At 37.4% G+C, this 15,472-nt stretch overlaps 3 protein-coding genes across 4 annotated transcripts; 1 reads left to right on the top strand and 2 right to left on the bottom strand.

The window, feature by feature from the left end:
• Positions 1 to 67: 67 nt before the first annotated feature.
• On the bottom strand, positions 68 to 4,195 carry LOC103434273 (uncharacterized). Of its 2 annotated transcripts, none has more exons than XM_008372607.4 (8): positions 3,994 to 4,195; positions 3,287 to 3,310; positions 2,755 to 2,860; positions 2,579 to 2,647; positions 1,969 to 2,462; positions 1,149 to 1,410; positions 506 to 714; positions 68 to 384 (listed from the first exon to the last, which is right to left on the bottom strand). In XM_008372607.4, the coding sequence occupies exons 1-8, from the start codon at positions 3,996 to 3,998 to the stop codon at positions 318 to 320; spliced, it is 1,236 nt and encodes a 411-aa protein (XP_008370829.1). In that variant the 5' UTR covers positions 3,999 to 4,195; the 3' UTR covers positions 68 to 317. The 2 variants fall into 2 exon arrangements, with proteins under 2 accessions (XP_008370829.1, XP_008370828.1); XM_008372606.4 differs by having other exon boundaries at positions 3,287 to 3,313; positions 3,994 to 4,139.
• A 3,231-nt stretch (positions 4,196 to 7,426) lies between these two features.
• On the bottom strand, positions 7,427 to 8,062 carry LOC103434272 (uncharacterized). Its single transcript, XM_008372605.4, has 2 exons — positions 7,920 to 8,062; positions 7,427 to 7,833 (listed from the first exon to the last, which is right to left on the bottom strand). Exons 1-2 carry the CDS (start codon positions 7,981 to 7,983, stop codon positions 7,655 to 7,657), a joined length of 243 nt encoding a protein of 80 aa, XP_008370827.3. The 5' UTR covers positions 7,984 to 8,062; the 3' UTR covers positions 7,427 to 7,654.
• Positions 8,063 to 10,194: 2,132 nt separating this feature from the next.
• LOC103419532 (isopentenyl-diphosphate Delta-isomerase I) lies at positions 10,195 to 13,130 on the top strand. The gene is made up of 6 exons (XM_008357631.4): positions 10,195 to 10,642; positions 11,419 to 11,474; positions 11,860 to 11,951; positions 12,208 to 12,310; positions 12,405 to 12,542; positions 12,718 to 13,130. The coding sequence occupies exons 1-6, from the start codon at positions 10,413 to 10,415 to the stop codon at positions 12,969 to 12,971; spliced, it is 873 nt and encodes a 290-aa protein (XP_008355853.2). The 5' UTR covers positions 10,195 to 10,412; the 3' UTR covers positions 12,972 to 13,130.
• The last annotated feature ends 2,342 nt before the right edge of the window (positions 13,131 to 15,472 follow it).

Below are 15,472 nucleotides of genomic sequence, written 5' to 3'. Positions count from 1 at the left end.
ACATTTAATTTTCAAAATGTGATGAACAGAGTCGAATCATATCCATTATAGCATCGTGCCAAAGAAATAAAAGAAAATGCATCAAATTATTTATAATGTAATATCCTCGCAACGACGTAGTAGTCATCGTCGTCGTCATCATCATCACCATCATCAAACATTCAACAGGGCACACCAAGCTTAAGTAGGTTTATAGATTATTTATGAGTTTGATTCTCTCCGAGTACACATAGATTTGAGTCATTGACAGTGGCAGTGGATGCTTGAGGCAGGGTACAGGTCCCTCGGTTGAACAGATGCAACAGCTTCATCTGCGTCTATTCCTCCTCTTCTGCCTCCTCCAGCCAGTTCACGAATGGCTCCAGGGCCTTCACAAAAGTTTGCCTGCAAACATTCATTTTCCGTAAACTTACAGTTACAAATGACACAATAAACCCATTGTAAACCACAAGCAAACGCATTAAATATCGTAATCCGATAGTTTAATGTTGAAACCAAAACACACCTGCCCTTGGGGTTTGTTCCTTTGCGGAACCAATGGAGAATGGTGTCTTCTGCAAGCACATCCTGTTCATAGAGGGATCTCACAATTTCAGGGAACAGCTTCATCAGCTTAGCATCCTCATAGCACTGCATCTGAACCTTGTATATCAGTTCCAGCTCAAGCTTCCCATTCGTGCAGAAGGTGTTCAACAGTTTCGCCCATGTTTTCACCTGCATATGTATTGGATATAAGTTAAACACAGCCATTTATTTGCTCGTCTGTATTCATATATGCACCAAGTACTACGGAGTTGGCAACTAATACAACCATTCTTTGTGTTTTTGAAGTTTACAGTGATCTAATATCTCAAAGTAATCAATCTTGATCATGGTGGGTAAAAAAAGCACAGCCTTGGATCTTAAATACACCAGATTGGAATGCTTATAAACATACTCCTCTAGGTAGAACAGTCATTCACTATCCTACATGAACAACAGATAGCTCTGTTTTTTTATTTCTTTTTAAAGTTTTACCAACTGATCTCATCTTGGTTAGCCCCTTAAACTCCTACCTTGCTCCTTTTATGAGTTCCAAACCTGAACTTGTACATACTATAGCACACAAATTATATAGGTATCATGGTGATTACAAGACTAATGTATACCTGGCGAAGAGCTGCATTGGCGTTCTGCTGCTGGTTCTTGCCGGACCACTGCACAGCATCCATAATAACATCCCACAAAATCCGCACAACTTCAACATCAGGCAATTTGGCGTCTTTAACACGCTGCTTCACAGTCTCAATGACTTCAGACATATCTGTTTCCTCTGTTATCTGGGTTGTTAAAGCAGATTTCATTTCCTTGAGCTTCACATCGAAAATTTTCTTCTCGTTGTATTCAACTAAGGCGACCAGCCCTTCCTTACTGAAAATTGATACAAATAAGCACCAAAGTGTGTCAATAAAACAACCTTTATTTTGGTACAAGGTGTGAATAAAACAAAATGAATGTTCAAGTTAACACATACTTCACATGAAAGCCATCAATGAGCAATTGACAATTAAAAATCACATTATCATTTACGGTACGATGTATTCTCATGGGGTGACAAACCAAAGGGACTACTAGGTAAAAATACTTCACAGCGTAATCAAAATTCATATTACAATTGACTGATGATAAAGACCACGAAAATCAACTAAATTTATATGATTCATAGCCTTTTACAAGAGAACCAAAAACTCTAAAATATTTTTCAGAGATCATACAGATTGATGAATCAACAATAAAACAAAATATGGCAACTAAAACATTGCAGTTGGCTGAACAAGTCAAGGATTGCAGCTACTTCAGAATCTCAGTCATGCAAAGAGTACAAAGAAACTGCAGGACATCAAAAGCATTGGCATATCTTAAAAACCAAAGATAAGTCTTATCTCACAAGATAGTCCATAATAAAATTCAATAACAAATCAAACTTACGTGAAATGCTCAGAGAAACTCTCATCAGTTCTCTTTGTGGATGGGAAGAATTCCAAAAGATTGTCCTCCACTTTACCCCGCTTCAGAATGGAGATCAAATCATCAAGGCTATTATCAATCAAATACTCCTTGAAGAAGTCAGTAATGAATGATAGGACTAGCCCTTTGCCAACAAGATTATCCTTGAGCATTGGCTGGAACACCGTTTCCGGTGGAAGTCCTGACAGCTTCTGAGAGAATGCAAGTGCTGTGAAAATAGCCAGCTTCTTCCTTTCATTTTCCTCAAAAAGCTCCAATGACTGAAGGAATCGTCGCATAACATTTTCGAGATTCTTAATAAGAAATGGCCTCCGCCTCAAAATTTTTTGAATGTAGATAACTGATGGCAAGATGAGTTCGCGTGTAGGCTCAGACTCTAGTACAGAGTAAGGGTGGCGCTCACCCTCATCAGATTTTGTTGTTCCAGGTTGTGTACGGCCTCCAGTGAAAACAACCTATATTAAATCCTCCAGTCAATACCATACCACATTAACAAATAAACAATATCTAAGGTTGCATCCAAAGGAAAATATAAAGAGACCAAAAGTCTCTACATTATTACGAAGCTTGCCTCAAAAAAGGTGTCACCGTATCTTGAAAAGTTAAGGTCTGAAGATTCAATGCTCTTGGCAATAAGTTCCTGCACAAAGCAGATACTTGTTTAGTTTTAACAGATGATTAAGTGATAAGTAGACACATGCATACAGATACAAATTAGCCGATCATTTATGCATAGCTAAATATTACCAGATCACCAGCATTATCCAGATAAATCTGGACCACTGCATCCGCAAAAGCTGCAGGGTCCAGCGGCGCTGCAATATTCCGTTTGCGGGTCTTAATCCGCGTGCCACTGTACATAAAGGAGAGAAACAAAGGAAAACAAAATTCAGTATACGGGGCTAAACAATTCAGACTAATGGGTGTGAAAAACTACAGTATGCAAAGATGAGCAGATAAACGTTTTCTATAAATCTTCCAAGTCCAAAACATACTTTCTTTGTTAGATTTCAAAAATTCATCATAACCTCAAATAATTAGAATGCCAGCATTATCAATTCCATTTAATTGAGTAGGGCCTGATGCAACAACTCATTTTACCGTCTTTACAAAAGGTCATAGGTTATAACTAATTAAAATTGATAAAAGTTCCTTCTTTAACATATCATATAGTTATCAGTTAGAGAAACCTTGACTCTGAAACGTAAGAAAAACATGAAAGCATAACCAAAAAACACAGAGGGTAAATCCGATGAGACAGAATATGACGAAGACTTACCCGAGAGTGGGTCTCTCCTTCGAGCTGCTGGTACAGAAAATCTCAATTAGTATACATCTAATGGTTATATTTAGCTATAACTTTTAACGTTCACAACACAAATAAGTTTATTAAGAAGACCAATGGTGAAGACCCTTCAAAAATTATAATTTACGTTCTGGATAAAGGCGAAAGTGCAAAACCCAACTCTAAAAGTTTCAGTTTTACCTGACCCCCACCCAAGAAAAGGAAAAGATTTACAATTGCACCACAATTAACATCCTAATTCAAATTCACACCACAAGAAACCGGATCGAAACGAAAAAGAATCAGAAAAACAGGAAATACCTTCACAAATATCCTGTATTTAGCTAGAATTAAATTTCAAAGAACTAAACGTCACTAACTTGGATTAATTCCAGAAAGGCCCAACTAATAATTAAGCAAATCTAACGAAATAAATGGAAAAAAGAGAGCAATAGAAAAGATTGCGCAAAACCCACCAAAAATTCCAACCTAGTAAAGAATCCAATCAAAGAAACAAAATTTCCATGAAAAAAAAAAAACTTGAAAGACCCCGATTTTTAGGTAAAGAACCAGATCTGTGACCCATAACATATAAACTTTTGCATAAGATTTTAACCTAAAACGCAGATATCACACAGTAGAAGTGGAACGGAAAGATCGATAGCGAGGGAGAGAGAGAGAGAGAGAGAGAGAGAAGGTACCTCATAAACCAAGACGAAAAGGGATCGGAGGCAGACTCTGAGCGTCGAGTGTTTTTTTCGAAGAGAGAGAGATTGGAGAGAGAAGGGGGAAAGATATGTGGGAAGAGGGGTGATGGGGGTGGGTTTGGACGCTGATATTTATTAGAGAGAGAGAGAGAGAGAGAGAGAGAGATGGGGAGGGAGGGAGGGAATCCCTCCCAGTTTCGGTGTCTTCCATCTGTTTGTGTAGTCACAGTTAAATCATTTTAACATTTTATATTACTATTTATTTTTATTTTATTATTTTTATGAAAAATTAATATAAAATATTAACATGGCTTAACTGTGATCACACAAAATAAGAGGCATTAGAGGACACCGAAAGTAGAAGGACAAACAATTGAAGGGAGAAGACTCAAAACAGACACAAAAACAAAAGTAAATAAACTACAAAGACCGTCGCTTGAAGTTACATAGTTTTTTGAGAAACTAATAAAAATTGTTTGAAAATTTTAAATTTTAACGATAAGAACAAAATAAATAATAAAGTGAATAATACAATGATTAACTTTATAATGTATAAATATAACTTTTCGTTAAAATAAACAGTACTATTAGCTTTTTGTTAAAATTCATAGTTTTTTTTTTTAGCCACAGGTTACAACGCAGTTAAGTTACACTACAAAAACAAAAATGTGTAAAAATCATTTTTTTGGCAAATTTGTTTTGTTTGGTTTTTTTTCTTCGGCCCTATGCTATTGTTTACGTGGTGTAAGTTAACCCTCCCTACAAGGTAAAAGGACATCTTTTCGGTCAAACTACAAGTATATAAATAATGTAGTTCGTATTCGGGTATAGTGCTCTTGTTTTATCTCTATTTTCAATGAAAATTCTACCAACATAATCGCGTATCCAATGTACTCTTTTAATGAAAATCCTTCTTTTTACCTTTTCAACCTTGTCACAAATCCACATCATCAACCTTTAATTAGAAGGTTGGTAAAACCATCTGTACTCCGGAATATTTTATATTCCAAATTTTTAATCAGTAGATCTTTGATTATTGTAATTTTGATTAAGAATCCAATAGTTAAAAAATTCGTCATGTGAAACATGACATGGAAGAACGGGACGGCAAGGGGCAAAAACAAAGGCCCTTAATCCGGGGCGAGACGAATGGTAATGCGTTTCTAAAGGAATGAGGTTCCCGAGCTATGCGATCGGATCACCTATGCTATCAGGCCATTGCTTCCTCCTAAAATCACGACCAGGGTTAAGCTTAAACACCCACTTAATTAGTCATCAATCTATCCACCATCCTATTAGGGTTTGGCTAATCCCACCTTGTCCTCTGTTCTGGCCTAAGAAAGTGGTAGCAAAATGAACACACATAACCAAACCCATTTGAGTTTTTGACAAACCCCGACCGGGGAATGTCGAAGCATGCTGGCCATCACCGTGAGGTGACGTAACCATAAAGGTAAGTAATGTAAGAAGTGAATAAATTTCAAACTAACTAGAATTAATGTAATACTAAACAGTGAATGTCATGACAATAAATCCCAACCATATAGCAGAATTTATCACAATTAATATCACTATAACGATACTTGGCAAAATAAGCGTAAAAGTGAAGTAAATACGTATTTATGGAAACTATAAATATGTATAGGTATAAAAACAAACTGCCCACTCACAAATATGTCGCTGGGTCGTAGCCCCCTAGCCTAGCTTGGCCTCGAACGTCCTCGGGATACGTTTCCCCTATAAGTGAAATAACTAAAATAGAATTAATTAAAGCACATATACGGAAACCTAAATAAAACCTCCATAGTTTGCTCAAACATAGGGTTTAAATATATGAACGTGATCTACTTGACGCCATAGACCTACACATATTTTTAGAATCGATTTTGGTCCACCCACGCGCCACCATGCGCCGCCACAAGGTGGTTGCACTGGTAGTGATACGCGGCACGCGCCGCTCACGTGGCTCCCTCACCACGCCCACACGCCTTCTTTACAAAACCTGCGATTTTTGCAGGTTTTGGTCCAACTTTAAGAGCTTTAAACGAGCTCATTTCTCAACCAAAATCCATGATTCAAAAACCAAATTAAAACTAGGAATGTGATGAATCGATCCCTATTCACAAAAAGTTCGAATATGTTCCGCGTTGTTCAGGAATATGACCTAAAAGTGGTCAAATGACCACGGTTTCATATTTCCATAAAACTGAAAATTTCTTCCTAACTTCCAGAGTTGATTTCTAACTCGATTCTTAACCAAACTTGATGATTCAAAAGCTATTTTGAAGTTAGGACTATAAAGAACAAGTTTGTACCTATAAGGAGTTCAGTTGTGGTCGAGGTTGACAGGAAAAATTTGTTGAAAGTGACCAAATGGTCACAGTTCTTGGCTAGAAAACGAGCAGCCTCATTCTCTCGAGTTTTCTATGTTAAACCGTATGTTCAAAACATAAACAAGAGGTCAATATCAACCCATAGGAATGAAAATGAAGGTTATAAGGGTTTCTCGAGGCTTACCTAAGCCATGAATAGCCTAAAAATCGTTGAACCAAGACTCACCGAGTCAGACCTTCCAAGTGGGTGAGTCAAAACTCGTCTAAGCCAGGTTTCAAAGACATGGTTGTGATCGTGAGACTGAGATGCGCACAATGGTGCAGTTTGTGAGTTCGATCTATGAGCTTTGAAGCTCGTTCATGGCGTTGCAGAGAAGAGGGAGTATACGAGAGGGAGAGAGATAAGAGAGAGAGAGTTTCATTTCTTTTTTTTTTTTACGGGGCGAGAAAATAAATAGGAGGAAAATGAATACGTCAACGTCATTCGCCACTAAGGGCATAATCGTCAATACACATGCTCGGGGAGGAATTACATAGAAAAATTAGAGACGGATCGTCACAGTTTTACCTCGCAATCGTTCGTGGAAATTATGACCCGGCATCCAAGTGATAAATGAAGTATATAACTATTGCTATCATACTTTACCACTCTAAATTTGCCATGGCAGGAGAAGGGAAAGGAACAATTTGAGGTAATAAATCAAAACTAAAGAGTATATGAAACCATCCTGATGCTTGATGTTAATTACATCTCGAAGAATGTCTATGTCATGTGCATTCTTTCTAATTGACACGAAAAAGATAAAAAATTATGCCACAACTTACCAAACAGTTTGCATGAACAGATAAATTATCCTAATTGTACAATTAGATTTCAGAAAGTTAACAACCAATTTGATAAAAAAAATTGGTCGCCGGAAGAAGCCAGCCCTTTTCATCTACGTGATTTGTGGTACCATTGCTTTAGTTTAGAGCACAATGAAAGGAGAAATGAAGAACATACACAAGAATCCATATGTGAGCAGCATTTCAATTAAGAGCCACAATAAACAATGAGATCGTACCATAAAAATGGAAACTCCGCGCACCAAAGATTTGAGAGCCATAATCATTTGTAACAATACGAAATACTAGCAGTAATTTACTACTAGTGTACAATCTTCAAAAATTGGATCGAAAAGTTTCCAGTGAGGACATTCATCAAACACATTACATACCCATTTCTCCAAACTCAAAACATGAACGAACATCCAATCCAAGTTGAAGAAATTAACAAAAACACAAAATAAAAAACTGGGGTCTTGTATTGGTCTCGTACAAACCTACGGTTTATCTTCTCGAATCAGTTCATTGGACTGAGTCGAGGTGTCTGCCATGAGTGTCTCCGTGTCGGCAGCAGTGTCGTGTTGCTGCGGCTGCGGCTGCTGCTGCTGCTGCTGCTCGGTGTTGGTAAGATTCTCCATGTCTCTCATCCTCGTCCTCACCACACTGGTGACCAGTACTGCAACAACAACAACAACACACCCGATTATGTAAAAATGTGAAATTGTAGAGAGAGAGAGAGAAGTCAAGAGAGAGAGAGAGTACCGGCGGCGGTGCCAAGTGTCCAGACCCAGAGGATCTTCAAGCCCGGACTCAACTCTCTTGGCATTTTCTATTCTATTTCTGCTTTCTGCAGTTGGAGGCCGTGAGTTTCGTCTGCAGGGTCGGGTTTTGCTTTTGAGTCGGGTTTTTGTAGGAGCAAATCGTAAGCCCAATTATCGAGTTTGGGTTTAGGGAAGGCCTAAAGAGCGTTAAACTTAGCGCCAATAGGCCCTCTTCGCGTCCTTATGGATCTGTTACATATTTGACCCACAAATAACTATATCTGCAAGAGAATAAGAAAGGAGGATAGGCTATGAATCTCAAACTCCACGTTCATCTTGTTGCGCCAGTCTCTTAGGTACAGTTTGGTACGTGGACGGGACGGAATGGAGTGGGACGAAGCGTTTCGTCTCACGTTTGGTGCGCCTAAAACGGGTAGAATGCGTTGTTCCATGGAACGAGTTTTGGTGAATTTTCGTTCTACCTCGCTCCCTAGAACGACTCGTTCCACATCCGTGGAACATAAATTTATAACATCTTCGTCTCCTTCTTCTTCCTTCTTGTTTCCATCCGAGGGCATCTTTGCTCCCTCTCTGTTCCATCCCATCATGTCCCGTCTCATTCTGTTCTGTCCCGTCCCGTCTGCGTACCAAACGGTACCTTATCTCCATGTTGTTGAGTTTTTTTATTTTTTTTATTTTACCGTAAAGTTCATCTCACTCTAACATTGCTATCAAGAAAAGTGACTATGAGGGGAACATTTGTGCTAATAACGTGTTAAAATTAAAATAGATTAGAGAGAGATAAGAAATAGACAAGAGAGAAAGTGGGAGAAGAGATCAGAGTATTCGTGCCTATTTATAGGCTTGAGATTTATATAGAAGATGTTATATATGTAAACTAAAAAATGAATAATCACGTAATAAATATTATTTATAACATTTAGTTATTATTTAGTCGTTGCACCTAGTAACAGATACTACTAAACCCCACTTATATTTACGCTCATAAATATGATGGGACACCTATTAAAAAAGCTAGGTTTGGTATTTTGAAATTGGGAGATTTTTTTTATTTCTTTGAAGAAAAACATCGAGATATTTTTGTTGTTGTATGTGTAAAATTAGAAATAAAAAGAAAAGTAGTTGAAGAAGCAAATCTATTTAACTAACTTGATATATTATTGATTAAAGTTGATTTTGTTGGCAATGTCGGAGCTAGAAAATTTTCATCGGGTGGGTTAGCTTAAAGATTTAAATCTTTATAAACAAATAAACTTGATACTATATTTTTTACAATATCAGCTAGCTCAAGCAAATTTCACAAGGTGAGCCAAAAACATTCATTATTTAAACAAATTCAAACTTGTACATGTATAAGAAACAATGAGAAAAAAAGATGTGAGAAAAAGAGATAGTTTGTTAATTGTATTATATAATTAAACCGAGATAATTCAAATCAGTTACTAATTATAAGGTGAACTACATTAAAAAATCAATAAAAATTACATGTAGAATTTTATTTTCTATCAAAAGCTACATAAGCTACAGCCCAGAATAGCCCTTAATGCCGCTCCGTATTTGTTGGTTCTCAACATTACCCCAAGAAAACGCATCGTAACGTCCAACTGAAAAATGCAAACAAATTTGGCTCATTTGACTTAAGCCGGGATGACAAAGTTGACCAAGACAAGCGAGGTTGGCGGTAGTATCCAATTGAATTAACTGAGCTGTTTTTTGGTGACTTGGCAAATTCTTGGGAGGTTATATTAAGAAATAAAATAAAAGATAAAACAATCAAATTACTCACATTACACTATACTTAAGGCCCTTCAACAAACTAAAATTGAACCCCTAATGTTTGTAAGTATATGTATTATTAATATTGATTTGATTAATTGGTATCGTAAACACGAATAAACGAGAGATTAATAAGAGATGATTGTTTGATCAGATAATGGAGAGATTTTTCAGTTTGACTGAAACACGGGATGGTACAACACGTGTCACTATACAAATGGTGGGATATGTGTGTTAAAAAGTTAATAATTTAAAAAAAAAAAATTCTCATCACTTATATAAAAACACGTAATGTACCACTCGTGTTCCGATCATAATAATTTTTTTTCCTAGACGATGAAGAAGGTACATCAGTCAAAGATACCCGGTTGGCTGCCTTGGTTGGTCAATCTTGGCCAACTCCATCACACTTTGCATAGCAATACCATAGTTTTGACTTTATTAATTTAGTGTATGCATATTTCGTTATATGCAACACTTCGTTGTTTAAATAAAAAAGAAAAAAGAAAGAAACTTACATGCAATTAGTATAATAAGTGGTGATATCTGAAACTTATCACACTTTGACGGTTTTTTACTATTTGAGATACAGGGTGTAATTGCAAATTCACAATTAGACAAAAAGTCAGTTTTCTATTGAGATTTACGACGGAGACTGACTTGTTGTTCTATATATTCGCTGTTCTGTTCCATTCCAATGAGTCTCACCACCACTCGCCTTCTCCACACACTCTCCTCCTTCTTCCCCAAATCTCCTCCTCCTCTTATCTTCTCATCCGCTGCGACTCGAATCTCTTCCTTCTCCAAGCCCTCTGCCTTCCCCTCCCTCTCCGCCAGGCTATCCCTCTCTCTTCACATCTCCACCATGGGCGACGCTCCCGACGCCGGCATGGACGCCGTCCAGCGCCGCCTCATGTTCGAAGACGAGTAAGTCCCTCCCTCCCCACTTTGCCCCTGCGTTTTCTTTTATTTTTGAGTGGTTAGGTTCATCTGTTTGTCATTTGCTCTTTTTATTTTTCTGCTCGGGAAACACCGGAACAGTAAATAAAATGAAATTCATAGGCTTTTTCATTTCTGTTTGGTAAATTCTAGCTCTTTATTTCAAATTTATTTACTGTTGTGGTCTGTTTGGTTGCTCAGAATTCGGAACAGATGAGTAAACGAATAATTTGTCAAAACAAACCTGTGATCGTGAGTTAATTTTCTTTGCGAATACTCCAGTTTCTAGTTGACCAAACAGAGCACAACATAGTGAAGAGGAAAATATAGTTTGAAAGACACAGATGTATGCACAGGCTGAGCTCTCATCTGAGCCATTGATACCTGAGTTCGAGTTTTTGTTCGATTTAAACGAGGCTACATCTGATCTGAAATCCCGAATTCGTTAGGAAATAACAACTGAAACAACCATTTATTGCTTTCCCCTTTAGTTTCTGCATCTTGCCGAAAACATTTATTCCTTTCATTTTTTGGAAATAACGTTTAGGGCGTAGTGTAATGTGCACAACCGGTCTCTAATTATCAATAGAGAAAGAAGGGGCAACTCCCCCCACTGAGCATCAGTTGTCTCTTCCATTCGTTCAATCGGTGCTGCCCCTTGTCCTTGTCCTTTACGATTTTAACCTTTGATATTCGGTCCAATGTATATTCAGGTGTTAGTCACTCCCTGGAGCTGACAATCTATTTTATTCAAATTTCTGCAGATGTATTCTGGTGGATGAGAATGATCGTGTTGTAGGTCACGACACCAAGTACAATTGTAAGTGACTTTGCTTGCATTAACCTTCTCATTGCGAGATTTCAGCGTGATAAATTTTTTATTTTTAGAAATTAATATTCTGTTTCGATAGTTTAGGACTTGAAGTTTTATGACTTCGTGCCGTGGCTTATGATGTAGTACTTGATAAACCGTTCTAGGACATCTAGTAATTTGATTTGAGTAAGATAGAAGTTCCGAGGGAAGAATTTTTGTCTCCTATTTTAATTTATTGCAAAGAAAACCCATATTAAAGGATCATCATATTTCCTTGGAGCTTGAATGTACTTGGTAATAATGCCTGATCTATGCATGTTGATACGACTCTTGTGTTCTTTCTTGTACATCTGTTGGTTTCTCAAGTTTTAATGTATTCTGTGAACTGCAGGTCACTTGATGGAAAAGATCGAATCTGAAAATTTGCTTCACAGAGCTTTCAGTGTCTTTTTGTTTAACTCAAAGCATGAGTTGCTTCTTCAGGTATTTTTCTTGGATCATGCTATTGAAAGTTACAGTGGTGGCAGCGTTCAGTTGAGTGGTATTTCACAAGATGTTCAATGGTAGAAGGGTGCATCCCGAGGATAGTGAGTAATGATAATAGAATATGAAGAGTGGATGACTGTGTTTTGCAATTGGTGGCATTGATTGTTCATTTGATATTTCTGGACAATTTCTTTATAACGATTGTTAAATATAGTGTTTGACATACTCATTGTGCATGTCTTTCTGTGTACAGCAACGTTCTGCAACCAAGGTAACATTTCCACTTGTGTGGACAAACACCTGTTGCAGCCATCCGCTGTACCGTGAATCCGAGCTTATTGATGAGAACTCTCTTGGTATATTTCTCTATCTATCTTACCTTTCAGAGTCAATTTTAATTGTCCTAATGTGACTTACTCCATCAGTTTTTTATCTCCATTTTGTTTCCAGGGGTAAGAAATGCTGCTCAAAGGAAGCTTTTGGATGAACTCGGTATTCCTGCTGAAGATGTGCCAGTTGATCAGTTTATCCCGTTGGGTCGCATGCTGTACAAGGCACCTTCTGATGGCAAGTGGGGAGAACATGAACGTAATATTCCAACTTGAGTTACTGTACATTGTTTACTATTACGCATTTGCGGTTGATTACCCTCTCTTCACTGTCCAAGATGCATTTGTTAGACTGGTTGTGATGATTGAACAAATTGTATTGTTTCAGCATTTTTATATTAACCCTCTGTGTTTGTATTATGTTTTGTTTGCAGTTGATTACCTTCTCTTCACTGTACGTGATGTTAATGTGCATCCGAACCCTGATGAGGTAGCTGATATCAAGTACGTAAACCAGGAGCAGCTGAAAGAGCTGTTGAGGAAGGCAGATGCCGGGGAGGAAGGTCTGAAGCTGTCGCCTTGGTTCAGGCTCGTGGTGGACAACTTCTTGTTCAAGTGGTGGGACCATGTTGAGAAAAACACCATCAAGGAAGCTGCTGACATGAAAACCATCCACAGGTTGACTTAAATCGAGTCTGCTGGGAAACTTTGATTGTGGTTTTATTATAGTTGGTGTTTTTTTCCTGTTCCAATAAGTTTGGACTCGTAAGGCGTTTTCAGTTTTTTCTTGACCGAAATTTAGAACTGATGAATCAATAAGAAACTTTTCGCCTCTTTCATCAGGAAACAGGTTCACAAATTTCTTTTCTGCATGTTTGTCTCAGCAGGGCAAGAACTGGATATTTAGTCCTGCTAAGAAACAAGTTTACTTGCTCTGCTGGGGGGAAACTTAATGACACCCGGAATGCCACAGTACCAGTATTCCATGCCGTCGTACGGCATTATGTATTTAAACTTTTACACGTGTTAGTGCACAATTGGTTTGGATACCACGGTTGTGGACTCCAATCACAAGTTGCCAGCATTGGAGCACTACCTAGTGTTAAAGGGACCTCACATCCCACATCGGCTGGAGCAACAAAGTTACCGCTCTTTATATTGACTGACGAGGGGCACAAACAGCACCTTGGGGTGCTGGGCTGGGATGTGCACGTGTACCTCAACCCTAAACCATCCCCCGATTATTCGGGTCAACTAGTGAGGGGTCTTTATCCGGTGTTTCCCCCGTGCGGTTTAAAAAAAGAAACAACGACGCCTCGCGCTGTATATTCCCGCGTTGACCAAAAAGCCCTCGAGAGGTTCGAAGGTGGTACTGCCGACGCCTGTTGTTCGTCCTCTCTTGGCTTGCCCGGGCGTCTCGCGGTACTTGTTGTCCTCACCTTTCGTGGCACCCTGCCCTATTTTTATTCTCACACCTCATATATTTTTTTATAATATTTTATAATATTAATACATTTTTTGTATAATATTTTATAATATTAATACGAAAATTAACGTTAATGTCACATCCTAGCCCGAAACGGACTCATATATATTTTTATAATATTAATACGAAAATTAACATTAATGTCACATCCTAGCCCGAAACGGACCATTTTTCAGGCCCGCTCTACCATCGTAACACGATATTATTCATTTTGGGCCCCGACCACGCCCTCACGGTTTTGTTTCTGGGAACTCACGAGCAACTTCCTAGTGGGCCACCCATCATGGGAGTGCTCTGGCCACCTTCTTGCTTAACTTCGGAGTTGTGACGGAACCCGAAGTCAGTGAGCTCCCAAAAGGCCTCGTGCTAGGTAAGGATGAGAATATACATTAAAGGATCACTCCCCTGGGTGATGTGGGATGTTACAGTTAAATTATAAGATAGCAAAGATTATAAAGTGTCACTTTAACATAGTTCCCTTAGCATTTCTTTTTCTTTTCCTTGGCATTTTTTTCTTTTTTATACACACGTGTGTCTGAACGGCTAAATTTGTTGAAGGTTTATGCTGAAAGCCTTGTAAAGTTATATCTCAATAATTGTATGGATATCCTTTGTGTCAAACTTCACAAGTGTTGAGTTTCAACTGTCTTAGAAATTTTGGTGAAAGCTTTGTAAAGTTATATCTCAATAATTGTATGGATATCTCAATAATTGTATGGATGTCCTTTGAGTGAAACTTCACATGTATTGAGTTTCAACTTTCTTAGAAATTTTGGCGAAAGCCTTGTAAAATTATATCTCAATAATTGTATGGATATCCTTTGTGTCAAACTTCACAGGTGTTGAGTTTCAACTGTCTTAGAAATTTTGACGGAAGCTTTGTAAAGTTATATCTCAATAATTGTATGGATGTCCTTTGTGTGAAACTACATGTATTGAGTTTCAACTGTCTTAGAAGTTTTGACGGAAACCTTGTAAAGTTATATCTCAATAATTATATGGATGTCCTTTGTATTGAGTTTCAATTGTCTTAGAAATTTTGGCAAAAGCCTTGTAAAGTTATATCTTAATAATTATATGGATGTCTTTTGTGTGAAACTTCACATGTATTGAGTTTCAACCGTCTTAGAAATTTTGGCAAGGCTGAAAGTGTCTTCATCAACCAAGCAAATTTAGTTGTCCAATTATGTAATTTCAATCTTTCTATCTCATTCGTCATGTGATACATCATGTTAATATGTCAGCAGCACCATAATGGTGTATCTGGTATAATTAATTATTAATAATATGACTACGCAGGTGTGAACATAGATCAGTCTTATCACAACTAAAAGCCATCTATGATGTGCTCCACTTATTATATCAACTATAATTTATTTAAAATTTAATAATAACACAGATTCTTTACGTTGAATACTTCACCAAACTTTCTTTAACATTTTCCTTTTGTTTTTACCTTTTTAGATTTATTTTGTAGATTCATCAAGTTTATTTCTTTCTTTCAAAGGATTCATCATCTCCCCAAAACTATAATCTATCTTTCCAAATAATCTCACTAAATAGGGAAAAAAAACTAATAAAAATAGTTCAAAAATTTTGAGTTTTAACGATAAGGATAAAATAAAAAGTAAAATGAATATTATCATAATTAACTTTTTAATATAAAAATGTAATTTTTCATTAAAATAAACAGTACCAGAATT

Source organism: Malus domestica, chromosome 04, assembly GCF_042453785.1.
Source record: "Malus domestica chromosome 04, GDT2T_hap1".
Taxonomy (NCBI): Eukaryota; Viridiplantae; Streptophyta; class Magnoliopsida; order Rosales; family Rosaceae; genus Malus; species Malus domestica.
This window is presented reverse-complemented; position numbering and strand designations above follow the sequence as displayed.

Excerpts from the sequence above, each read along its gene's own strand:
- LOC103434273 (XM_008372606.4), bottom strand. Across the intron at positions 2,861-3,286 it reads AAGGAGAGACCCACTCTCGG|TGGCACGCGGATTAAGACCC; the intron begins GTAAGTCTTCGT and ends CTTTATGTACAG. Across the intron at positions 715-1,148 it reads CCAATGCAGCTCTTCGCCAG|GTGAAAACATGGGCGAAACT; the intron begins GTATACATTAGT and ends ATACATATGCAG.
- LOC103434272 (XM_008372605.4), bottom strand. The coding sequence starts at position 7,983 with ATGCCAAGAGAGTTGAGTCCGGGCTTGAAGATCCTCTGGGTCTGGACA. Across the intron at positions 7,834-7,919 it reads GACACTTGGCACCGCCGCCG|TACTGGTCACCAGTGTGGTG; the intron begins GTACTCTCTCTC and ends TTGTTGTTGCAG.
- LOC103419532 (XM_008357631.4), top strand. The coding sequence starts at position 10,413 with ATGAGTCTCACCACCACTCGCCTTCTCCACACACTCTCCTCCTTCTTC. Across the intron at positions 11,475-11,859 it reads TCACGACACCAAGTACAATT|GTCACTTGATGGAAAAGATC; the intron begins GTAAGTGACTTT and ends TGTGAACTGCAG. Across the intron at positions 11,952-12,207 it reads AGCATGAGTTGCTTCTTCAG|CAACGTTCTGCAACCAAGGT; the intron begins GTATTTTTCTTG and ends TTCTGTGTACAG.